The sequence below is a fragment of the Cynocephalus volans genome, chromosome 12, assembly GCF_027409185.1.
Source record: "Cynocephalus volans isolate mCynVol1 chromosome 12, mCynVol1.pri, whole genome shotgun sequence".
Lineage (NCBI taxonomy): Eukaryota > Metazoa > Chordata > Mammalia > Dermoptera > Cynocephalidae > Cynocephalus > Cynocephalus volans.
The window spans coordinates 68,782,627-68,808,893 of NC_084471.1; the positions used below are offsets into that span (position 1 = coordinate 68,782,627).

At 38.1% G+C, this 26,267-nt stretch overlaps 1 protein-coding gene and 1 pseudogene across 9 annotated transcripts in view; one reads left to right on the top strand and one right to left on the bottom strand.

Annotated features, from left to right (window-relative positions):
- Window positions 1-733: 733 nt before the first annotated feature.
- LOC134391711 (small ribosomal subunit protein uS5-like) lies at window positions 734-1,548 on the bottom strand (annotated as a pseudogene).
- A 3,737-nt stretch (window positions 1,549-5,285) lies between these two features.
- Window positions 5,286-26,267, top strand: part of TFCP2 (transcription factor CP2) — a 63,402-nt gene continuing 42,420 nt past the window's right edge. For 5 of the 9 annotated variants that reach the window (XM_063075581.1, XM_063075584.1, XM_063075585.1 and 2 more), the window contains exon 1: window positions 5,286-6,091. In XM_063075581.1, the coding sequence (XP_062931651.1) occupies window positions 5,970-6,091 (122 nt within the window). In that variant the 5' untranslated portion in view covers window positions 5,286-5,969. The remainder of the gene's footprint in view (window positions 6,092-26,267) is intronic. The other 4 variants (XM_063075577.1, XM_063075578.1, XM_063075579.1 and 1 more) reach the window with 4 other exon arrangements.

A 26,267-nucleotide genomic window follows, 5' to 3' on the forward strand; every position in this document is an offset into this window, starting at 1 on the left:
ATGTTGCTGGATTTCTAGGGGAACACCCGGTGGTCTTTTCTGGGTGGGAGGCAAGCCCTCAGGGCTGCCCCTGTGATCCCTGTTTCCAATCCTGGCACTCTCAGTTACACTGAGGAGGGGAGAAAAATGGAAAAGTCCACTCCCCCAGTCACAGAATTCCAGGGGTAAACAGTCTGTAAAGTCTTTTTACTTGAGGGGGAATTGGGCTCAGGGGCATAAATCCTGAGGCTGACCTGAATTCCAGTTGGGAGGGGCCAAGGTTTAGGAGTCGCCTCTCATTTCACCTCAGTTTATTTTAGAATTAATAAATGGGGGCCGAGCCCGTGGCTCACTCGGGAGAGTGCGGCGCTGGGAGTGCCAAGGCCGCGGGTTCGGATCCCATATAGGGATGGCCGGTTTGCTCACTGGGTGAGTGTGGTGCTGACAACACCAAGTCAAGGGTTAAGATCCCCTTACCGGTCATCTTTTTAAAAAAAAAAAAAAAAAAAAAGAATTAATAAATGGTAAGAGGGACTTTGTGAAATCTTTATTTTGGGTCAGAATCTAAACTTACATTCAAACATTTCCAAGAAGTACATGTCTATCTTTTTCTAAATATTTTCCAGAGGTCAGGGCTCCATATTCCTGGATATGGCACATTTATCTCTTCCAAACATTTGATATGACTACTCTTGTTTTTCATTTTTTATTTTTTTCAGGTTTAATTATTTTTATTTTTCCTTGTATAAAAACCCTATGTCGTAGCCATAGCCAGAGCCTGGGTCCTCTGCATAGACTCCGGTGTGGGTTTTTACAAAATAGTCAGTGAATTCCTGATAGGGAGACTTGGTGAATGCAGTCTCCTTCCAGAAGTCAAGGGTCAGATAACTGTAGGCCCTAGAGATGGCTTTGAAGGTTGCCTTGGCGAAGTTGCTCAGTAGGGGGGTTGGGGGGTGCAGCCCTTGGCTGAGGTGCAGCAGTTGTCAGTACCAGTCACCAGCAGCAGTTACTTGGGCACAGGGGCTGAGACGATGCCAGTGCCTCTGGGGGCAGGGATGAGACCACCAGCACAGAGCCACATCAGTCTGTCACCTTGCAAGGGACAGTGTGAGGCTTGCCAGTCTTGTCCCCCCCCGTAGCCTCTCTGTATGGGGACAATGGAGAGCTTGGCCAGGATGATGGCCCCTTGGATGGTGGTGGTTACCTCTTTGGAGTACTTAACAACCAGATCCATGTGGCCACTGCATCTGTCCATTTGTCCATTTGTCCCCAATGGCGACAAATGCCTTGAACCTGGTCCGCTGGCCAGCACAGGTCTGCTTTTGCACTGGCATAAACCTCATCCTTGAGGGATGCCCCCAGTAAAAACTCAATGATCTCAGATTCCTTGATGGGCAGGGAGAACAGATAGCTCTCCAGGGACTTGATCTTCATGTCCTTGGCCAAGTGGCCCAGCTTGGTAAAAGGGACCCACTCTTTGTCCTTGGCCTTGTGTCCACGAGCTCCATGCCCTGGCCTGGACCCAATTCTGCTGCTGAAGCCTTTGCAGAAGCCACTGTGGCCTCCCATTCCAGGACCTCTGGGCCCTCCCGCTGCACTGCATCATCCCACCATTTGATGTTCTCTCGGAGAAGAAACACACTCCATTTAAAAATTCATTCCCTTTGAGTTATTCTTCTGATGAGAAAACATAGTTCATCCAATACTCCTTTACGGGCACAATTTTCTAAAAATTCAATATTCTCATCTCCACATGTTCCTAAACACAATTCTGAAAGGAAGAATAGGTAAGCGGATCCCCTTTAGGTTATAATCATCCAGAGACGGAGTATCATGATGGTTACATGCCCACACTGCAGGGTCGATCAGACTCCACCACTCTCAAGCTGGGTGACCCTGGATAAGCCATTTAGCTTTTCTGTGGACTGGTCAGTTAGCTCAGTTGGTTTAGAGTACAGCCTTGTAACACTAAGGTCAAGGATTTGGGTCCCCTTACTGGCCAGCTGCCAAAAATAATAACTTCTCTATGCTTTTGTTTCTTTATCTGTAATGAATCTAAGAGTGATACCTTCCTTACAGGGGTGAGTGAAGATAAAATGAGATAACATACCTAAAGCTCCTAGTCGGGACCTGACACTTAGGAAGGGCTCAGTAAATATGAGCCTATCATTATTATTAGTCATTATTTGCTCTGTATGTGTACAGTTTCTAGAACTGTACCACAAGCAGGGAGGCATCACTATAGGCAAATCCCAGCCAAGAGAATCAAGCACCTGGACTCTATTTCCTGGTTTAGTGAGTAATTTATGTAATATTTGTTACATATTCAAGAATACAATATTTTTTGTGAGTCATGAAGCATAACGATGAAGTAAACACACATGGGCCTACTACTCAACTTAAGTAAACTATTACAACTGTTGAAGCTACTTTTGAATTCCTCTCCTAGCCCACCCCCTGCCTTTCCTTAGAAGTAACCACCACCTAAAATTGTGTTTATTTCACTCCTTTTTAAAGGAACCTATGTATATTTCCCTAAGTAATATATTGCTTAATTTTGCTGATTTTTTAAGCTTTATAAAGTGATATCATACAATGAGGACTTCTGCCTTTCCCCCCTCAATTCTAAGATTGATTTATTCATGTGGTTGAATGTAGCTTTATTCATTTTCTTTTTTTTTTAATTTTTATTTTTTGTGACGGGTACTCAGACAGTGAGTGCACCAGCCAGTCCTATATAGGATCCGAACCCGCGGCGGGAGCGTCGCCGCGCTCCCAGCGCCGCACTCTCCCGAGTGCGCCATGGGCTCGGCCCTAGCTTTATTCATTTTCATTGCTGTATAGTATCTATCCCACACCAGTTAATCCATTCTCTTGCTGGTGGACATTTGTTCTGTTTTGCTACTATAAACAGTGCTGCCATGAACATTCTCATACGAACCTCCTGGTATGTATGTGCAGGAGTTTTTCTAGGGTTTATATGTAGAGCGGAGTTGCTGACTCACAGAAAAACTTTCAGGATAATTTCTAAAGAGGTTGTAGTCTACTTGATCTTGACCACCGTGTTTTCTTTGAGTCTCAGTTTCCACATATTGAAAAACAAAACAAAAATTTCTAATAAGATTATGTGGGACAATGTAAATTAAAGTGCTACTAAAACCATAACATATCATACAATGTAAGTTAATGTTATTAAAACAGGATCTTAACAAAGAAGCAAAAGTGGGCAAGTGGGAGACTGGAGCTAACATGTATTGAATGCTTACTATTTTTGTGGCATTTTGAAACCCCACTTAATCCTCACAACAATTTCAGGAGGCGGTATTATTTTCACTAATTTATGGATTTAAATACTGAGGCTCAGAGATGTAAAGTTACTTGCCCAAGATTATGCAGCTAGTGGTGGAGCTGTAGTTCAAACAAGGCATGGTTCTATCTAATAGGGGTTTAAAAATACTCTGGTTTACAAAAGATTTTGAGCCTCAGATCACCATGTGACATCTCCGTTTTGGACTCTGTAGTGGATTGAATTATGTCCCCCAAAACTCACTGAAGCTTGAATCGTGCCCCTGAAGTTTTATGTATTAGAAACTTGGCCCCCACTGTGACTGTTAGGAAGGTAGGAAATCCTATTACGGTAACTGAAAGGTGGAGCCTTGAAGAGGTGATTAGATTCAGGCTGTAGTGAATGGATTAAAAATGGTGGTCAGGGCCATGGTTCTGAGGGCTTTAAGAGAGAGTCTGTCTCTGTCTCTCTGCTTCTACCATCTTGCAATGTGAGACCCCTGGGTCACTGTCACCACCACAAGATGGACTTTGGACTTCCTAGCCTCAGAAACTGTAAGCAATAAATTTCACTTTCTTATAAATTACCCTGTTCCATGTATTTTCTTATAAACAACAAAACCAGACTAATACAGCCTCTGAGCCCAGGACTCATTCCTCTACCCAGAGACACATATTTTGAGATAGAACTGTCTCGAAGGAAGAAAACATGTCTAAAGAGACATTGAATGTCCCAGGAATAAGCCAAGACTTGGATCCTGGGGTTTACTAAGGTAAGAAGATAAGTTTAAGAGTAAAGCCCCCAGAGAGAAGCATTTGGCTGAAACTGGGTCATGTTGTCAACTTTATGTCAACTTCTTTCTCTTTCCTTATTTTTTTATTCCTCTTTCTCTCACCCCCGTTACCGCCTCCCCCTCCCCCACTTTTTTTTGAATAGTCCTACTAAATGCAGGTAGTGTAGTAGGAGATATTTACAACAGAAGCCTGAAAAAGACCTATTCCTTATTCTTTTGGACATCACAGTCTAGTGAGAGGTAGATATATGCAAAAGTATAATTCAAAATAGATTATAAAAAATTCAGTAATGGAATGCAACAATGAACCAATATTTCACATATAGGCAGTGTCTTGTAGTGAAAAGTGCCATGCTTTGGAATCAGTTCTGAAGTCAGCTCTGAAGCTAGCATGCCAATTTAGCTTGGGCCAATTTAAGCCCTAGCCTTGTCTCTTTACTGGTAAAATGAGGGTCATTACACTTAACTCTAATTATAAGATTCTCTTGAAGACTACTGATAATGTAGTAAAAGTTCCTAACATTGTTGCTGCTTAATAAACAATGGCCACTATTATTTAATCCTCAAGGAGGAAGGTGGAGCAGGTATGTTATCCCCATTTACAAACAAGATAGCTAAATCTCAATGAGATTAAGCGATTATTCTGAAGTCACCAAACCATTAAATAAATGCAGAAGCCAGTTCAAACTCTGATATCTTTTAAATTCAATCCTCCCCGCACCCCCATTTAAAAAACCACAACACTTTTACCTATCCCATGTTTTCCTGTTCAAATGCATTAGGAGGAAGGCAGAAAGTAAGTTAGTTATCGAGGGAAGTGGGATTTAAGCAGGGTCTTGACCTCCGGAGAGGTGAGTTTAAGCAGATAGGAGGATGAGCAGGAGCAAACGCGCACATGTAGAGAGTGTTCGGGAAACCGTCAAGAGTCCGCCAAGGATGGGAACGGGTTCGGTAAGGCTTCTTGAAGTAGCGTGCCGACTTGGTACGTAAAAGATGCCAGAACTCAGGTAGCCACACTGACAGAGGTTTCAATAGGGACCCTGGACGCCACGAGGGGTCCTCCGCGAGATCGCCCAGCCCACCTCCGGGGACGGGGAACGGTGGCGTAGCTAACCTATTGTCGCTGCCGAGGCCAACCAAGTCTCTTTTTCATTGGCGAGCGACTCGGTGACGTCATGCTCGCCGGGCTGGCGGAGGAAGAAAGCGCCATGATTGGTTGGCGCTGGGGCAGCGGGCGGTGGAGGGGCTTGGCGAGTGTGGGTTGCAAGCCTGTGCTGGACTTTCTCCTTCCATGTTTCCAGGCCGTGGGAGGCTGCAGAGGGCGTGGAGTCGGCTCAGCGGGGACCTGGATTTGGTTCTAGGAGCTGTGGGGTTCACAAGGGGTGACCGGAAGTGATCTGGGGACTGACCGGAAGCGAGGCCTGGAGGGGCAAGAGAGAACAGGTCCCGGGAGGGAGGGGGTTTCCCGCACAAGGGGGCGGAGGGAAAGGTGCAAGAGCGGCGTGGGATCGCCTGGCTGGCCGCTGGTTGCTGCTGCTGGTCTGTCTGGAAAGCAGCGAGCGACCACCACGAGCTCAAGGGAATAGCCCGAGGAGCGGGAGTGCGGGAGTCCTGGGTGCCTCTGGGAAGTCTGGAATAGTTGAGCGAAGGGGGCATCGCGTTCTTGAGAGCTGGGCAGGAGGGATTTTGTAAGCCAGGGTAGTCAAGAGCAAGGGGCCAAGGGTAGGGGAGATTAGTGGTGCGGGCGGTGTCGGTCGGGCTTTTGGGTGTCTGGTGGGCACTGCGTGGGAGATCTTGGTTTGGAGTTTTCTACTATTGTGCCCCTGTTGGGTAGAATCACGCTCCGCGCCTTTATACAAGAAACGGTGTCTCCTGGGGCAGGGAATCTCCTGGGGCAAGGAAGGAGGCAGGATGGCCTGGGCTCTGAAGCTGCCTCTGACCGATGAAGTGATTGAATCTGGGCTGGTGCAGGACTTTGATGCTAGCCTGTCCGGAATCGGCCAGGAACTAGGTGCTGGTGCCTATAGCATGAGGTGAGTGAGATTTTCACAGACCTTTCACCTTCTGAATAACAAAAGCAGGATAGAGAATGAGAAAGAGAGAAAAAGGAGGTGTATAGAGTTTAAAACGCTGTCTGCGGTTGGGGAAAAGGGACTTGTTCTTTTTTGGCTTTGAGTAGTGAGTGGTTGTGGAAGAAATGGAAAAAGAAATTGTAGGCAGTGTGAAGTATTTTCAGGGTCAGTGGAAGAAGGAAGAATGGCCCTTGATTAGCAACCAGATGAATGTTGAGAGGCTCTTGTGCCAATGTGGGAGACTTGGAGACTGATAGTGTGTGTGCAAATCTTTAGGTAAATCTGGATTTATGTGAGGAAAGAGTTACCGTGAACATGTAAGAGATGTCTAGGGAGTTGGGGAGTTGGCAGCTGTGGCTTAATGATAAATATTGGTTGAATACTTGTTGGAAAGAAATGGAAGACCTTGGTGAAGTCCACACAACTGTATCTCATCACTGGCCTGCTTTAAGTCTTTACTTAATTCTGGGGTTTCTGACTTTTGAAACAGGCTGTGAAATGAAAAAGTGGCGAAGAGAACTTTTAGATGCTTCTAGACTTTAAAATATGAAGCCAATTGTTGATAATAGATTAAAAATCTCCTTTGAAAGCAGCATTACTTCCTGTACAACTAATTTGCATGCATTGACTACTTCATTCTCCCAATATAGTTTGTTTCATTTATAGATGTCCAAGAATCATGTGTGGAAATGTTGAAACATTTGTACCTTATGGTTAGGGTTTCCTAATACAAATAAGTCTTAATGTAAATAAGCGAGTCAGGAGACTTTAGAACTTAACACTTTCATTGTTTATGAGTTTATAAGAGCAAGATGCTTTTTATGGGAAAGTGGACAAGGTTTTTATTCTGACAGTGAGATCTTTTGAGAGTTATGTAATGTAAAGTTCTTTTCTTTATCCCTAATTCAAAGTGAACTTTCCTCACTGAAGTAAAATTACGAGCTAGAACTTAATACTTCAGCATTTTCAGGAGTCTTTGCTAACAGAATAATAAAAGCTATCCTTGTATAAATATTTTAGTGATTTTCAGGGAAATTTGAGTTGTATCATGCAATGCTCTTAGTCTCGAGAAATTTAACTTTATTTTTGCCTGTCTTTGTTTACATAAGTCTGAACATAAAAGTAGAGATTAATTAGGTCTGAAGGTAAATGCATCAACCCTGAGCTTGCACATCAGTATCAGACGTGTTTGACAATTTATGCTGCTGTTCATGTACAGATTGCCCCACAAAAAGTTTGATTTTGTTTAGGTTACCAGAGTTTAGGATGGAAATAATTGAATATAACTGTACTTGTTATAAGAATAGTTAACATCATCAACAAGCATTTATTCGTCTACTGTGTACATTACTACATGCTCTCAATTTCATGCCATCTTACATTTAAGATTGCTTTCCAAATCATAACCTGTGTGATCTTCACAGATATAGAATGGCTTGCATATTTACACGTTTAGAATATTTTTCTAACGTGAAGTCCGCAACAGTTTTCAAACATCACTTTTTGTTTTCTCGAGAGCATGATGTGCCCAAATTTTAAGTACTTTTTTCACGTTCCTTTTTTTCATTTATTATTTGTTACTGTTCTCTTGACTCTTACACACATTTAATCTTTGGCATTAATTTGTGTTAGTTAGATATTGTTTCTCAAACTTTACTAATCATAAGAGTCATGTAGTGCTTCTTAAAAATACAGTTTACAGGGTCCCATCTCCGGTGGATTGTCTGGGGCAGACTAGAAACTTGACTTTTAAAACAATTTTCCTACACGATTTTGAGGCAGGTAGTCCAGGGACCACATTTTGAGGAACACTGCTTAGAGGTGTTTTTATACACAAAGTCAACGATTCTTTGCTTTTCCTGTTTTTCCTTTTAATAAGAACCTTTGATCTTTACTTCACCATTAATCTATGCCATCCGGTTCTAAGAGTTGATTGGTCTCTCTTTTTATACCTTTACTAAGGAAAATCTTCTTTTTGACAAGCAATTTGTTTTGTAAATTATTTTCCCTAAAGTATTTGTTTTACTAGCTTACTTATTTTCTGTCCTTATAATGCTTTCATCTTTAAATCTATTGATTTATATTGTATAAAGATTTATCTTAATTGGATTTCTGTTTTTGATTCTGCCATTGTATTCAGTAATATTCTTTCCATAAGTGGTCCTTTAATATTCTTATTTTTTTCTTACATTTTTGTGCATGGCATGAACTTTACAGTAAAAGTAAAGGAGATTCCTTGAGAACATTATACTGAGTGAAAGAAGCCAGTCACAAAAGACCACAGAACATGTCATAGAAATGGAATCATATGTTTAGAATAGGCAAACCTATAGAGTAAGAAAGTAGATTAGTGGTTGACTAGAGCTGTGGAGGAGAAGGGGATCAGGAGTGACTGCTAATGGATATGGGGTTTCTTTTGGGGGTGATAAAAGTGTTCTAAAACTGTAGTGATGTGCACAACTCTGACTATACTAAAGACAGTTGACATGTACATTATAAACGGGTGAATTGTATCTCAATAGATCTGTTGTAAGAAAAAGAGTAAAAAATTAAATTTTGTGTTTGAAAATTTTTTTCCCTTTCACTTATTCAATTTTTTAAAAATTGAGGTGGAATTCACGTAACAGAAAATTAACTATTTTAAAGTGAATAATTCAGTGGCATTTAGTACGGTGCCACTATTGTGTAACCACCACCTCTATCACGTTCTAAAATATTTTCATCACCCTAAAAGAAAACCCTATACCCATTAAACAATTGCTTCCCCCCACCCCCACCCCCCACCCCCCGCTTTCCCCTGGTAACCACTAATCTTCCTTCTGTCTCTGTGTATTCACCTATTCTGGATATTTTATGTACATGGAATCATATAGTATGTGACCTTTTGTGTCAGGCTTCTTTCGCTTAGCATACTATTTTCAGGGTTTACCCCTGCTGAAGGATGTATCACTACTTTAGTACAGTTGTCCCTCGGTATCTGTGGAGGATTGATTCCAGGACCCCTGTGGATACCAAAACCTGAGGATGCTCAAATCACTTATATAAAATGGTGTAGTATTTGCATATAACCTAAGCACATTCTCCCCTATGTTTTAAATCTTTTCCAGATTAGTTATAATACTTAATACAATGTAAATGCTATGTAAATAGTTGTTATACTGTATTTTAAATTTTTGTATGTTCATTGTTTGTCGTTATTTATTTATTTATTTTTAATATTTTTGATCCTTGGTTGGTTGAATCCATGGGTGCAGAAACTGTCATTAGGGAGGGGTGACTATTTCATTCTTTTTCATGGCTGAATAATATAACGTTGTATATATATATACCACAATTTGTTTATCCATTCATCTGTTGATGAACATTTGGGTTGTTTCCACTTTTTGCTATTATGAATAATGCTGACATAGCATTATGTTTATGAAGGAAATGACCATGAATATTTGTAAACATTCATGTGCAAGTTTCTGTGTAGACATATTTTTATTTCTCTCGGCTGTATACCTAGGATAGGAATTGCTGGATCATATGGTAATTCTTTGTTTAACTTTTTTTTTTTGGTGGCTGGCCTATTAAGAATCTGAACTTGGTGTTATCAGCACCATGCTCCAACTGAGGGAGCTAACTGACCAGCCCCTCTATGTTTAACTTTTTGAAGACCACCAAACTGTTTTACACACAGCTGAACCATTTTACATTCCCCCCCACATTGTACTAAGATTCTTATTTCTCCATATCCTCACCAACACTTGTTATTTTCCATTTACTTTATTTTATTTTTTTGTTTGCCAGTTAGTTAGAGCTGGTTCTGATAACACCGGGGTCCAGCCACCCCCCAATTTTTTTTATTAAAGCCATTTTAGTGAATGTGAAGTAGTATCTCATTGTGGTTTTGGTTTGCATTTCATCAATGACCAATGATATTGAACACCTTTTCATTTGGCCATTTGTATATACTCTTTGGAGAAGTGTCTTCAAGTCCTTTGCCCCATTTTTAATTAGGTTGTTGTCTTTTTGCTGTTGAGTTGTAGGAGTTCATTATATATTCTGGATACTAGACCCTTATCAGATACATAGTTTGCAGATATTTTCTCCCTTTCCGTAGGTTGCCTTTTTATGTACTTGATAATGTCCTTTGATGCGCAAACGTGTTTAATTTTGATGAAATCCACTTGGTCCATTTTTTTCTATTGTTGCTTATGCTTTTGGAGTCAACTCTAAGAATCTATTGCCAAATCGGAGGTCATGAAGATTTACCCTTAAGGTATCTAATTCTAAGAGTTTTATAGATTTAGCTATTATATTATCTTTTATTAATTTATTATTATTATTATATTTTGGTGGCTAGCCAGTACAGAGATCGAACCCTGGACGTTGGTGTTATCAGCACCACACTCTAACCAACTGAACTAACTGACCAACCTGGTTTACTTATTTATTTTTTTCAGTATTGTTTTGGCTGTTCAGGGCCCCTTGTAGTTCCATATGAATTTGAGGACTGGCTTTTCTATTTCTGTAGAAAAGGCCATTCGAACCTTAATGGAGATTGTGTTGAATCTGTAAATGTTTGTGGAGATTGCTGTTTTTTTAAAAAGTATTGTGATCTTTAATTTTTTAAATTAATTTTTTGTTGGAACATAGTTGAGATTGCTTTCTTAACAGCATTGCTTATCAATCCATGAACATGGGATGTCTTTGCATTTCCTTAGGTCATCTCTATTTTATATTTTATTTATTTATTTTTATTTTTATTTTTTCTTAATTGACCCATGATAATTGTATGTATTTATGGAGTACAATATGATATTTGGGTACATTTATATAGTGTGCAGTGATCATATCAGGGTACTTAGTATGTCCATCACCTCAAACGTTTGTCACCTCTTTGTGTTGGGAACATTCATTTTGACTTGTTGATTTCTTTTCCTTTGGATATATACCCAGTAGTGGGATTGCTGGATCATATGGTAGTTCTATTTGTAGTTTTTTTGGAAATCTCCACACTGTTTTCCATAATGGCTGTACTAATTTACATTCCCACTAACAATGTACTCGAGTTTCCCTTTCTCTGCATCCTCATAAGCATTGTTATTTTCTGTCTTTTTGATGATAGCCATTCTAATGGGTGAGGTGGTATCTTATTGTGGTTTTGATTTGCATTTCTCTGATGATTAGTAATGTTGAACATTTTCATTTTCATATATCTGTTGGCCATTTGTATGTCTTCTTTGAGAAATGTCTGTTCAGCTCATTTGCCCATTATTTAATCAGTTTATTTGTTTTTGTTTTACTTTGAGTTATTTGTGTATTCTGGATATGAATCCTTCATTGGATGCATAGTTTGTAAATATTTTCTCCCATTCTGCAGTTTTTCTTTTCACTCTAGTTGATTGTTTCCTTTTCTGTGCAGAAGCTTTTTCGTTTGACATGATTCCATTTGTTTATGTTTGCTTTTGTTGCCTGTGCTTTGAAAGTCTTATTCATAAAATCTTTGCCCAGTCCTATGTCCTGAAGTGTTTCCCTTCTGTTTTCTTCTAGAAGTTTTATAGTTTCAGGTCTTATATTTAAGTCTTTAATCCATTTTGAGTTGATTTTGGTATATGGTGAGAGATAGGGGTCTGGTTTCATTCTTCTGAATGTGGATCTCCAATTTTCCCAGTACCATTTATTTATTTTATTTTACCCTTCTCTATTTTTTTAAATTTTATTTATTTATTTATTTATTTATTTATTTTTTTTCTTAATTTTATTTTGTCGATATACAATGTGGTTGATTATTGTTGCCCATTACCGAAACCTCCCTCCCTCCTCACTCTCCCCCCTCCCACCCAGCAATGTCCTTTCTGTTTGCTTGTCGTACCAACTTCAAGGAATTGTAGTTGTTATGTTTCCTTCCCCCCCCCCCGGTTTTTTTTTCGTGTGTGTGTGTGTGTGTGTGTGTGTGAATTTATTTATTTATTTTTAGCTCCCACCAATAAGTGAGAACATGTGGTATTTCTCTTTCTGCCAGCACCATTTATTGAAGAGACTGTCCTTTCCCCAGTGTATGTTCTTAGCTCCTTTGTTGAAAATCAGGTGACTGTAGGTATGTGGATTTATTTCTGTATTCTCTGTTCTGTTCTAGTGGTCTATGTGTCTGTTTTTGTGCCAGTAACATGCTGTTTTGATTATTATAGCTTTGTAGTATATTTTGAAGTCAAGGAGTGTGATGTTCCCCTGCTTTGTTCTTTTTGTTCAGGATTGCTTTGGCTACTTGGGGTCTTATGTTTTTCCATATAAATTTTTAAATTGTTTTTTCTGTTTCTGTGAAGTATGTTATTGGTAGTTTGATGGGGAGTGCATTGAATTTGTAGGTCACTTTGAGTAGTAGGGTCATTTTGACAATGTTGATTCTTCCAATCCATGAGCGTGGGATGTCTTTCCGTTTTTTTGTGTATTCTTTAATTTCTTTAATCAGTGTTTTATAGTTTTCATTGTACAGATCTTTCACCTTGGTTAATTTTATTCCTAGGTTTTTGTTTTTGGCTATTGTAAATGTAAGTTTGTTGTTGGTGTATGGAAATGCTACTGATTTTTGTATGTTGATTCGTGTCCTGCAACGTTACTGAATTTGTTTATCAGGTCTAGGAGTTTTTGAGTAGAGTCTTTAGATCTCTGCCTGTATAAAATCATGTCATTTATAAACAGGGACAAATTGACTTCTCCTTTCCAATTTGGATGCCCTTTATTTCTTTTTCTCACCTAATTGCTCTAGCTAGTACTTTTGGTACAATGTTGAATAAAAATGGTGAGAGTGAGCATATATGTCATGTTCCAGCTGAAAGCCTTTCCCCATTCAGTATGATGTTGGCTGTGGGTTCATCACATATAGCCTTTATTATATTAAGATACTTTCCTTCTATATCTAATTTGTTAAGAGTTTTTATCGTGAAGGGATGTTGAGTTTTATCAGGTGCTTTTTTGTGTCTGGCAAGATGATTGTATGGTTTTTTTCTTTCATACTGTTGATGTGATGTATTATGTTTATTGATTTGCATATGTTGAACCATCCTTGCATCCCTGGGATAAATCCAACTTGATTTTGGTGTATAATCTTTTTGATGTGCTGTTGAACTCCATTTGCTAGTATTTTATTGAGGAGTTTTGCGTCTGTGTTCATCAGGGATATTGACCTGTAGTTTTCTTTTCTTGCCGTGTTCTTGCTTGGTTTTAGTATCAGGGTAATGCTGGCTTTGTTAGTATGAGTTTGAAAGAATAACATCCACTTCAATTTTTTGAAATAGTTTAGGAAGTTTGGTATTACTTATTGGTATTACTTATTTAAATGTTTGGTAGAATTCAGCTGTAAAGCCATATGGTCTTGGACTTTTCTTTCTTGGGAAACTTTTTATTACTGATTCAATCTCATTACTTGTTATTGGTCTATACAGGTTCCCCTTGTTACTGATTTCTAGTTTTATTCCATTACGGTCAGAAAAATACTTGATATGATTTTGATTTTTTTGAATTGTTGAGACTAGTTTTGTGGCCTAGCATATGGTCAGTCCTGGAGAATGTTTCATGTGTTGATGAAAAGAATATGTACTGTGTAGCTGTTGGATGCAATGTTCTGTGAGTGTCTGTGAGGTCCACCTGATCCATGGAGCTGTTGAAATCCAATATTTCTTTGTTGATTTTCTTTCTCAGTGATCTGTCCAATGCTGACAGTGGGGTGTTAAACTCCCTAGCTGTTATTGTGTTGACATCTCTTTCTCTCTATAAATCTGATATTTGCTCAATCATCTTAAGTTTTTCAGTAATATTTTGTAGTTTTCAATGTACAAGTCTTTTACACCCTTGGTTAAGTTTATTCCCATGTATTTTAATTCTTTTGGGTGCTAAGTGGAACTTTTTTCTTAATTTCCTTTTTGGATTGTTTATTGCTGGTGTATAGAAACACAACTAATTTTTGTGTGTTGATCTCATACCCTGCAACTTTGCTGAATTTATTTATTAGCTCTGGTAGTTGTGTGTGTGTAGGTGTGTGGATACTTTGGGATTTTCTATATGTTGAATCATGTCATCTGCAAATAGAGGTACTTTTGCTTCTTTCCAATTTGTATGGCTTTTATTTCTTTTTCTTGCATAATTGTTTTGGCTAGGACTTCTAGTACAGTGTTGAATAGCAGTGGTGAAAGTGGGCATCCTTGTCTTGTTCATGATTTTAGGGGAAAAGCTTTCAGTCTTTCACCATTGAACATTTTATAAATGCTCTTTTAATGTTAGGGAAGTTTTCTTCTATTCCTAGTTTGGTGAATGAGGGTGTGTGTGTGTGTGTGTGTGGGTGTGTGTGTGTGTGTGTGTGTGTGTGTGTGTGTGTGTGTGTGTGTGTGTGTGTGTGTGTGTGTGTGTGTGGTGGTAAAATATACATAAGAATTTACCATTTTAACAGTTTTTAGTGTGCAGTTCAGTGGCATTAAGTACATTCACAGTGTTGTGCAACTGTCACCATGATCTATCTCCAGAACTTTGTCATTATCCCAAACTGAAATGCTGTACTCATTAAACACAAACTTCTCATATCTACTCCCTCTAGCCCCTGGCAACCCCCAATCTACTTTTTGTCTTTATGAATTTGACCTCTTTAGGAGCCTCATATAAGTGGAATTGTATGATATTTGTCCTTTTGTGACTGGCTTATTCACTGATCATAATGTCTTCAAGGTTTTGCTGGGCATTTTTATCATGAAAGGATATTGAATTTTGTCAAATATCTTTTTTGTGTCTATTGAGATGATCATGTGATGTTTACGTCCATTTCTGTTGCTTATAATGGAATATCTGAAACTGGGTAATTTAATTAAAGAATATTTATTATTTACAGTTTTGGAGGCTGGGAGGTCCAAAGTCCAGGATGCGTATCTGGTGAGGACCTTGTTCTTGGTGGAAACTCCACAGAGAATGGAGCAGAGTCTAAGGGATTTGTGGGGCACCATCAAGTGGGCTAACATATACATTGTGGAAGTCCCAAGAAAAGAGAAAAAGAAATTGTTAAAATATTTAAAGATATAATGGCCAAAAATTTCCCAAATTTGATGAAAGACATGAATATAAACATCCAGGAAGCTCAGTGAACTCTAAGGAGGGTGAACTCAAAGAGATCCACACCAAGACACATTATAATCAAGCTTTCTAAAGACAAAGACAGAATTTTGAAAGCAGCAAGGGAGAGATGGCTCATCACATTTAAGGGATCCTCAGTAAGATTTCAGCAGATTTCTTAATCAGAAGCTTTGGAGGCTAGAAGGCAGTGGGCTGATATATTCAAAGTGCTAGAAGAAAAGAAACATCAACCAAGAATCCTGCATCTGGCAAAAGTGTCATTCAGAAGTAAGGGAGAAGGGCTGCCCTGTCACTCACTTGGGAGAGTGTGGTGCTGATAACACCAAGGCCATGGGTTTGGATCCCTATATAGGGTTGGTTGGTTAGCTCACTTGGGAGAGCGTGGTGCTGACAACACCAAATCAAGGGTTAAGATCCCCTTACAAGTCATCTTTAAAAAAAAATTAAAAAGTAAGGGGGAAATAAAGACATTCCTAAATAAACTGTATTAGTCCATTTCTATTGCTTATAAGATAGTACCTGAAACTGAATAATGTATAATAAAGCAATGAATTTATTTCTTACATTCTGACCCTGGGAAGCCCAAAGTCCAGGGATATATCTGGTGAAGAGGGCCTTTTTCTTGGTGGTGGCTCTACATTGATACAGAGTATCACATGTCAAAATGGCTGAGCAAGGGAGAGAGGGGAGGTGCCAGGCTCCTTTTTAAGCACCAGCTCTCATGGGAACTAATAGAGCAAGAACTACTCACTCATTCTCCCCACCCCCCAGGGATGTCATTGATCTATTTATGAGGGATCCACCCCCATGACCTAAACACCTCCCAACACTGCCACATTTGGGTTCAGATTTCAAAATATGCTTTGGGGAGTGGGGGACAAACATATTCAAACTTTATTATAAACAAAAGCTGAAGGAGTGTTACCACTAGAACTGTCCTGCAAGAAATGCTAAAGAAATGCTAAAGAGAGTCTTGCAGGTTGAAATAAAAGTATACCAGACAGTAACTCAAAGCTGTATGAAGAAATAAAGATCTCAATAAAGGCAACTGCATGGGTAATTATAAAAGCTAGTATTATTGTAGTGCTGGTGCTTCTACATGACTTCAGACTAATATATTTAAATAAAAGAAATTATTAGTCTGTAAAACTAGTATGATTGTAACTTTGGTTTGTGATTCCATTCTTTGTTTTCTACATTATTTAAGAGACTGAGGCATTAAAAATTATTAGTTTATGTTTCTGGGCACACAGTATATAGAGAAGTTATTTTTCTGACATCAACAACCGAAAGGGGTGGGGATGGAGCTGTTAAAGGAGCAGAGTTTCTATATGTTATTGAAGTTAAACTGATATAAATTCAAATTAGTGTTATAAATGTAGGATGTTAATTGTAATCCTCATAATAATGACAAAGAAGATAGCTTAAAATATACACAAAAGGAAATATGACAAGAATTTAAAAGTTTCACTACAAAATCAATGAAACAAAAGACAGTAGTGTAGAAAATGAAGGACAAAAAGTTACAAGGCATATAGAAAACAAATAGCAAAATGACCGAAGTCCCTCTTTATTAGTAATTACATTAAATGAAAATGGATTAAACTCTCCAATAAAAAGATATTGACAGAATGGACTTTTTAAAATGTCCAACTTAATGCTGTGATTAAGAGATTCACTTTAGATTCAAAGACACAAATAGGTTGAAAGTGAAAGGATGGAAAAGGATATTCCACGTAAATAATAACCAAAAGAAATCAGGGGTGGCTATGCTAATATGAGACGAAATGGACTTTAAATCAAAACAGATTACAAAAAATTGGTTAGAGCACGATATTATAACACCAAGGTAAAGGGTTTGGATCCCCATACCAGCTAGCCATCCCATAAAAAAAGATACAGGAAACAAAGAGGGACATTATAAGCAAAAGGTTTAATACAGCAAGGGGATATATCAATTGTAAACATTTGTACACCTAATAATAGACTGTCAAAATATATGAAGCAAAGTTGACGGAACTGAAGGAAGAAATAGTTCTACAATGACAGTTGGAGACTTTAGTATCCCATTCTCAATAATGAATTGAGACAAAAGATAATAAGAAAAGATAACTAAGGAAATGGATGACTTGAACAAAGCAAAAAAGCAACTAACAGATATACAGAACACTCTACCCAACTACAATAGAATACACATTTTTTTTCAGGTTCACATGGGACATTTTCTAGGGTAGACCATATGTTAGTTTACAAATTAAGTCTCAATAGATTTTAAAAGATAGATGTCATGCAAAGTATATTCTCTGACCACAAAGGGATAAAGTTAGAAATTAATAACAAAAGGAAAACTGGAAAATTCACAAATTTGTGGAAATAACACACTCTTAAACAACCAGTGTATCAAAGAGGAAATTATAAGGGAAATTGGAAAATACTTAGAAACAAATGAAAACAAAACAAAACATATCAAAACTTATGGGACACAGAGAAAGCAAAACACAAAGGAAAATTTATGGTTATAAATGCTGACATTAAAATACAAGAAAAATCTCAAATCAACAATCTAACTTTACAACTTAAGGAACTAGGAAAAGAAGTACAACTAAACCCAAAGCCATGAGAAGGAAGGATAAAATAAAGGTTAGAGTAGAGAGCTGGCTAGTTGTCTCAGTTGGTAGAGTGTGGTGCTGGCAACATCAAGGTCAACGGTTTGGATCCCTGTTCTGGCCAGCCACCCCCCCCCCCAAAAAAAGAGAGTAGAGATAAGAGGAATAGAGAATAAAAAAAAATATATGAAATCAAAAATTGGTTCTTTGAAAAGATCAACAAAATTAACAAATTTTTAGCTAGATAAACTAAGAAAAAAAGAGAAGACTCAGATTATTCAGATTACTAAAACACTGAGGTAGAAATGAAAGTGGGGACATTATTATTGATTCTACAGAAATAAAAAGGATTGCAATAGAGTACATAGAGGAATACAAGCAATTGTATGCCAACAAATCAGGTTGCCTAGAAACACAAAACCTACCAAGTCTAAACTGTTAAGAAAGAGAAAATCTAAATATGCTCATTAAGTAGTAAGGAGATTGCATCAATAATCAAAAATTTCCCAACAAGGAAATCCCTGGATCTGATGGCTTCACTGATAAATACCAACATTTAAGGAAGGATAATAACAATCCTTCTCAAACTTTTTAAAAAAATTGAAGAGGAGGGAACACTTCCTAACTCATTCTGTGAGGTCAGCATTACCCTGATACCAAAGCCTTACGAGATACAAGAAGCCTACAGACTAATGTCCTTTATAAACATTGATGCAAAAATCCTCAACACAATACTAGCATACCAAATTTAGCAGCATATTAAAAGGATGATACACCATGACCAGGTGGGGTTTATCCCTGGATTGCAAGGATGGTTCAACATGTGAAAATTGATCAATGAAATATACCATATTAACAAAATGAAGGAAAGAAACTACATGATCATCACAAAGTGTTTGACAAAATTCAGTACCCTTTCATGATTTAAAAAAAGCAAAAAACAAAAACCACTCAACAAATCAGGAATAGAAGGAAACTGTCTCAACATAATAAAAACCATATATGAAAACCCTACAGCAAACATAATACTCAATGGTGAAAGAATGAAAGCTTTTACTCTAAGATAGAAATAAGATAAGAATGACCACTTTTGCCACGTCTAATCAACATAATACAGGAAGCCCTAGCCAGAGCAACTAGGCAAGAAAAAATAAAAAAAGGCATTCCAATTGGAAAGGAAGAAGTAAAATCCCTGTTTGCAGATCAGATGATCTTATATGTAGAAAACCCCACCAAAAAACTAGAATTAATATATGACCCAGTAAAGTAGCAGGATAAAAATACAACACACAAAATCAGTTGCATTTATATACACTAACTATGAATAATCTGAAAAGGAAATCAAGAAAACAAGTTTATTTACAGTAGCATCAAAATGAATAAAATACTTAAGAATTAACCAAGAGGGTAAAAGACTTGGTAAATGAATACTACAAAACATATCTGAAAGAAATTTGAGAAGACCTAAGTAAATGGAAAGACATCCTGTGTTCATGGGATGGAAGATATAATATTGTTATGGTGTCAGTACTACCCAAAGTGATTTACTGATTGAATGCAATCACTATAAAAATCCCAATGATATTTTTTGCGAAAATAGAAAAACCCATTTAAAAATGTATATGGAATCTCAAGGGACCCTGAATAGCGAAGACAATTCTTAAAGAGAAGTACAAAGGACTCATACTTCCTTATTTCAAAACTTACTACAGTGCTACAGTAATCGAAACTGTGTGGTACTGGCATAAAGACAGACATATAGACCAATGGAATAGAATAGAGAGCCCAGAAATAAACCCTACAATATATGGTGAAATGATTTTTGACAAGTGTGCAGGACCATGCTGTGGGGGAAAAGATAGTCTTTTCAACAAATGGTGCCAGGAGAACTTGATATCCACATGCGAAAGAATGAAGTTGGGTAACTAGAACATTATAATAACTGAGATGTTGGATTATTATTTAGTAACAGATTGTTTTCCTGCCCTGTTAAGCTTATAAATAATTTGTGTTTCTTTTGTTCTTCAAGTCACTTAATCACAAGTATAAATATTTTCCCTTCAATGTAGAAAAGGCGAGTCATTATAGGAGATACTGGTCTCGATCTCATTCCAGCAGTACTTTTCGTACAGGTCTGGGATATGACAAGTTAGAAATCTCTGAGACTTACCCTAGCTTTTCCTGCTGCAGTGAGGTAACATGACCATCTGATGAAGGAGGTATCAAACATTGACCACCTACAAAGAAAATTAATTTATTTTTAAATGTGTCACCCAAGTGCCTTTAACAGGTTCTTCACCTTTGCACAAACATTTAGCTTGGGTGTGTTTGGAAATTTTGAACTAAGTTTAGAAAGTGAATGGTCCTTTTTAAAAAATTACTAATTTGCATTTTTGCATGTTATTTTTTTGCCATCTTCACTATTGTCACTGCATTTAGATCTGTAATGACAAAAAAGTCTTGGGATTTGCTGTGTGAGTGTATTTCATGGGAATTATAGGTGATGGATACACTTAGTCATAATAAAAACTTGAGTTCTGAAGGAAAAAAAAAAAAAAAAGAATGAAGGTGGACCCTTATCTAACACCATATACAAAAACTAGCTACAAAAGGATCCATGTGAATGTAAGATCTAAAACTATAAAACTCTTGGAAAGAAATGTAAGGAAAAAAGCTTCATGACATTGGATTTGGTATTGATTTCCTGGATATGACACTAAAGGCACAGACAACAACAACAAAAATAGACTAATTGGACTTCATGAAAATTTAAAAAATATTGTGCATCAAAAGACACTATCAGCAGGAGAAGGCAACCCACAGAATGGGGGGAATATATTTGCAAATCATATATCTAATAAAGGATTAATATCCCGGATATATAGAAAACTCCTAAAATTCAGCAAAAAAACCTGATTCAAAAATGGGCAAATGACTTGAATAGACATTTTCCCAAAGAAGATATTCAGATAGCCAATGAATAAATGAAAAGATGCTCAACACCACTAGTTATTAGGGAAATGCAAATCAAAATCACAATGACATACTACCTTACACCCTTAGGATGGCTAATTTGAAGAATAGTCAGAGGGCTGGCCAGTAAGTTCAGTTGGTTGGAGTGTGGTGCTGACAACACCAAGGTCCAGGGTTCAATCCCTGTACTGGCCATCTGTGAAAAAAAACCCCAGCAGAAAATAACAAGTATTGGTGAGGATGTGAATAAATCGATACCCTTGTACACTGCTGGTAGGAATGTAAAGTGGAAAACAGTGGCAGTTCCTCAAAAAATTAAAAATAAAATTACCATTTGTACTAGAGTTCTCCAGAGAGACACACCAGTAGGAGATAGACAGATAGGTAGATGAGAGGGGATTTATTAGGGGAATTGGCTCATGTGATTATGGAGGCTTAGAAGTCTCACAATAGGCCTTTTGCAAGCTAGAGAGAGACCCAGGGATGCTAGTAGCATGGCTCAGATCAAGTATGAAAGCCTCAGAACCAAGGAAGCCAATGGTGTAGTTCTCAGTCTAAAGGCCTGAGAACCTGGTCGCGGGGAGGGGATGCTAGTGCAAGTCACAGAGTACAAAGGCTGGAGAACCTGCAGTTCTGATGTCCAAGGGCAGGAGAAGAAGGGTATCCCAGCTCCTGAAGAGAGCTAATTTGTCATTCCTCTGCCTTTTTGTTCTGTCTGGGTCCCCAGTCAATTGGATGGTGCCCACCCATATTGATGGCAAATCTTCCCCACTTGGTCTATTGACTCAGATGCCGATCCGATCTCCAGAGAGACCCTCACAGACATACCTAGAAATAATACTTTACTGGCTTTCTAGATATCCCTTAATCCAGTTAAGTTGATACCTAAAATTAACCATCACGTCATATGATTCAGCAATTTCACTCTGGGTATATACACAAAAGAATTGAAAGTAGGGTCTCAAGGAGGTATTTGTACACCTAATGTTCATAGCATTATTCACAATAGCCAAAATGTAGATGTATGTCATGAAGGGATGAATGGAAGAGCAAAATATGGTGTATATATATATATACACACAATGAAATTTTTTTTTACAATGGGATATTCAGCTTTAAAAAGGAGAGAAATTCTGATGTGCTACACCATGGATGAATCTTGAGGACATTATGCTACTGAGATAAGGCAGACACAAAAGGACAAATATTGTATTAGTCAGTTTTTGTCACTTATGACAAAATACGTGGAACTGATTAATTTATAAAGAAAATGAACTTATCGCTTACAGTTTCTGAGGCTGGGAAGTCCAGAGTCTATCTGGTGGTGGTGACAGTGACTCAGGGGTCTCACATTGCAAGATGGTGGAAGCAGAGAGAGCAAAAGAGAGACAGACTCTCCTCTTCTTTTAAAGCCCTTAGAACCATGCCCATGACCACCATTTATAATCCATTCACTAGTGCACGATCGTACAATCCAATCACCTCTTCAAGGCTCTACCTTTCAGTTTCTGTAATAGGATCTCCCATCCTCTTAACAGTCACAGTGGGGGCCAAGTTTCTAATACATAAAACGTGGGGGATACAATTCAAGCTTCAATGAGTTTTGAGGTGACGTAATTCAATTCACTACAAATATTGTATGATTCCACTTACATGAGATACCTAGAGTATTCAGATTCATAGAGACAAAAAGTAGAATAGTGGTTACCAGGGTCTGGGGTTCAGGAGAATGGGGAGTTATTGTTTAATGGGTAAAAATTTTAGATTGGGGATGAAAAAGTTCTGGACATGGACAGTGACCATGGTTATACAACGTGAATGTACTTAATACCACTGAACTGTACACTTAAATATAGTTAAAATGGTAACATTTGTTTTATATATATTTTATTACAAATTTTACAAAAGAAAAAAAAAATGCAAATAGTTCCTCTTTGCCCTAGTCTTAATCCCTCCACTAGCTGCCAAAGTATCATAACTAATAATGGTTGCCAGGGACTAGTTATTGTTTGATAGGTGTGAGAGTTCCAGTTTCGCAAGATGAGAAGAGTTCTGGAGGTGGATGGTGGTGATGGTTACACAGCAGTATGAATGTGCTCAATACCACTGAACGCACACTTAAAAATGGTCAAGACAGTACATTTTATATCAGATGTATATTACTATAATAAAAGGAAATTGGAAAAAAATAATTTCAGGCTTGCAGAGGATTGGCGTGAATACTACAAAGAGTTTGTGAAGACCATTGACCCAGATTCCCCAAAGGTTAACATTCTACTATACTTGCTTTATACTTTTCCCTCTCTTCTTTCCCAGAATTTCTCACATGCCCAGAATTATTTTTTTCTGAACTATTAAGTTTTAAGGGTAAGTTGCAGATGTGATGCCACAAATGCCTAAATACTTCGTGTATTTTTTAAAAACAAGGAATTTTTTTACATAACCATAATACAATGATCAGAACCAGGAACTTGGGGCTAGCCAGTTAGCTCAGTTAATTAGAGTGCAGCCTTATAACACCAAGGTCATGGGATTGGATTTAAAAAAAAAAAACCAAACGAATGAAATACTGCCATTTGCAACAACACGGATGGACCTTGAGAGAATTATATTAAGTGAAACAAGTCAGGCACAGAAAGAGAAATACCACATGTTCTCACTTATTGGTGGGAGCTAAAAATTAATAAATAAATTCACACACACACACACACACACACACACACAAACACACACAAAACCGGGGGGGGGGGGGAGAAGATATAACAACCACAATTACTTGAAGTTGATACGACAAGCAAACAGAAAGGACATTGTTGGGGGGGGGGAGAAGGGAGGGAGGTTTTGGTGATGGGGAGCAATAATCAGCCACAATGTATATCGACAAAATAAAATTTAAAAAAAAAAAATAATAATAAATAAATAAATAAATAAAACCACAAAGGAACAAGCAAAAAACCAGGAATCTAATGCTGACATAATACTATTATCTAACCTATGGACCTTATTCAGATTTTGCCAATTGTCATGATAATACCCTTTAGAGCAAAAGAGTATCAAATATCAATTGTTGATTCAATGGTTTTGTCTCTTTTGTCTCCTTTAATGTGGAACAGTTCCTGAGTCTTTTTTTTGTATTTTTATGATATTGACAACTTGATAAATATAGGCCAGTTGTTTTGTAGAATATCCCGCAGTTTGTGTTCATCTGTTGTTTCCTTACAATAGGTTATGCACATTGGACAGTCACACTAAGAAGTGATGCTGACTCTTCTGTGTATTGTATTAAGATGCACATCCTATTGATTGGTCCTATTACTGGCAACGTTAACCATTTAGTTAAGGTGGTGGGGGCCAGTTTTTCTACTGTAAACTTATTATTTTGCCTTTTGTAATTAATAAGTATCTTATGGCGAGTTATATATTTGAGACTATGTAAACATCCTACTGCTCCTCAAACTTTCACCTGCCAATTTTAGCATTTATTGATGATTCTTGCTCTAATCAATTATCTTTACAGTGGTTGCCAAATGATGATTTTCTGTTTCTCTCCTTCTCTTCTACATTTATTAACTGGCTTTCTACTGTAAGAAAGAGCTTTCTGTTCTTATTTATTTATTTATATCAGTATAGACTCATAGATGTGTACTTTCTTCAGTTCGTTATAATATTATGCTGTCGCTATGTATTTTGATCAATTATTCCAGGTTTGGCCAGGAGGAACCCCTTCAAGATGGCTCCCACACAGAATGCTTTTAAAATTAAGGTCTTGTTGCCTGTTGTCCTGAAATAACTATTAATAGCATCCATCCCTATTTGAATGATAAATTATATGATCACCTTCTTTAAAATGTAGATCAGATTGTGTTACTTTTCTTCTGAAAATTCTCCAATGGTTTCACATCTCACTTGAATAAAAGCCACAGATCTGGCAAGTATCCACATGGCGTACCCCTGCAACCATCTCGTTTGTATCTCCTCTTCCTCTCTGCCCCGGCCACACCCGGACTTCTTACAGTTTCCGCTCCCACCTCAGAAGTCTTTACATTTGCTGTTACTCTTCCTGAAACCTTCTCCTATGTTCTTCATTTCCTCTAGGTTTCTGCTTAGTTGTCACTTTATCAGAGAGGCCTTCTCTAACCACCTTCACATAAAATAGCAAGCAGTGCCTTCCCCTCACTAGCACGCCCTGCCTTCTCTATTCTACTTTCTTTTTCCCCAGCATCTGATGTGTTATTTGTTGGCCTCTCCCCAACTAGAATAAATGCTCCATGAAGGCAGCGACTTTTGTTCTCTGCTGTGCCTAATAAGTAGTCTGTGCTGGTTTGTCGAATGAACTCAACTCACTCCATTTTGTTTAAAAGGCAAGTAGCATAGCAGTTCCTGAGGCAACTCTTCTCTCTTCATTGACGCATCAGTCTCTTCATTGAGACTGCTTTTTGCTCTTCTTAGTTGTTTGATTTTTTGCTGTGCTTCTTTTTCAGTAGTTTTCTCCTTCATTTTTTTTTGGTGGCTGGCCAGTATGGGACCCAAATCCTTGACCTTGGCGTTACAAGGCTGCACTATAAGCAACTGAGCTAATGGGTGAGCCCTCCTTCACTTTTTTCCCCTTCAATGATCACCTATCCGTCTTCCAAATCTTCCTCTCTTTGTCTCAGAGTTGGCCAGTTGTTACTGACTGTTCCTTTTTACTTTTCCTTTCATTCTGAGACTCTTATGATGGACAGTGTATTTAGAACAGGTTCCTCCCTTAGCCACAGAGGTTTTTCACTACTTTTTAAAAGATATTACTGCTGTAAAAACATAAAGAAATGCCTAAGAATGATGATGGAGTTTGGATGTGTCGTCCCCTCCAAAACTCATGTGGAAATTTGATCTCCAATGTGTCAGTGTTGGGCACTGATTGAGTCATGGGGGCAGATCCTTCATGAATGGATTAATGCTCTCCCTGGGGGAGGGAGAGTAATGAGTGAGTTCTCACTCGTTTAGTTCCTGCGAGAGCTCGTTGCTTTAAAAGACCCTGGCACCTTCTCTCTCTCTCTTGCTTCCTCTCGCCATGTGATCTGTTTGTACCCACCAGCTGCCTGCCATTTTCCACCATGAGTAGAAGCAGTCTGAGGCCCGTGCCAGATGCAGCTGTTCCAGAATCGTAAGCCAAATAAACCTCTTTTCCTTATAAATTACCCAGTCTCAGGTATTTCTGTTATAGAAACACAAAACGGACTAAAACAAATGATTAAGTCCAAATTCAAGATACTGTTGCCTTTGGGAGTTGGAGGGTTGTATAATGGAGGAAAGATAGAGAGGGCTTCAACTGTTAGTGCTCTATTTGTTAAGCTGGGTGGAGTGTATGCAAGTATTTCTTGTACTATCTTACCTTCTTTATTGCCTAAAATAGTGCATGTTACATTTAAGGAAAAAAGTATCTACCACATATCTATTTCTGTCTAGCTTTCTTC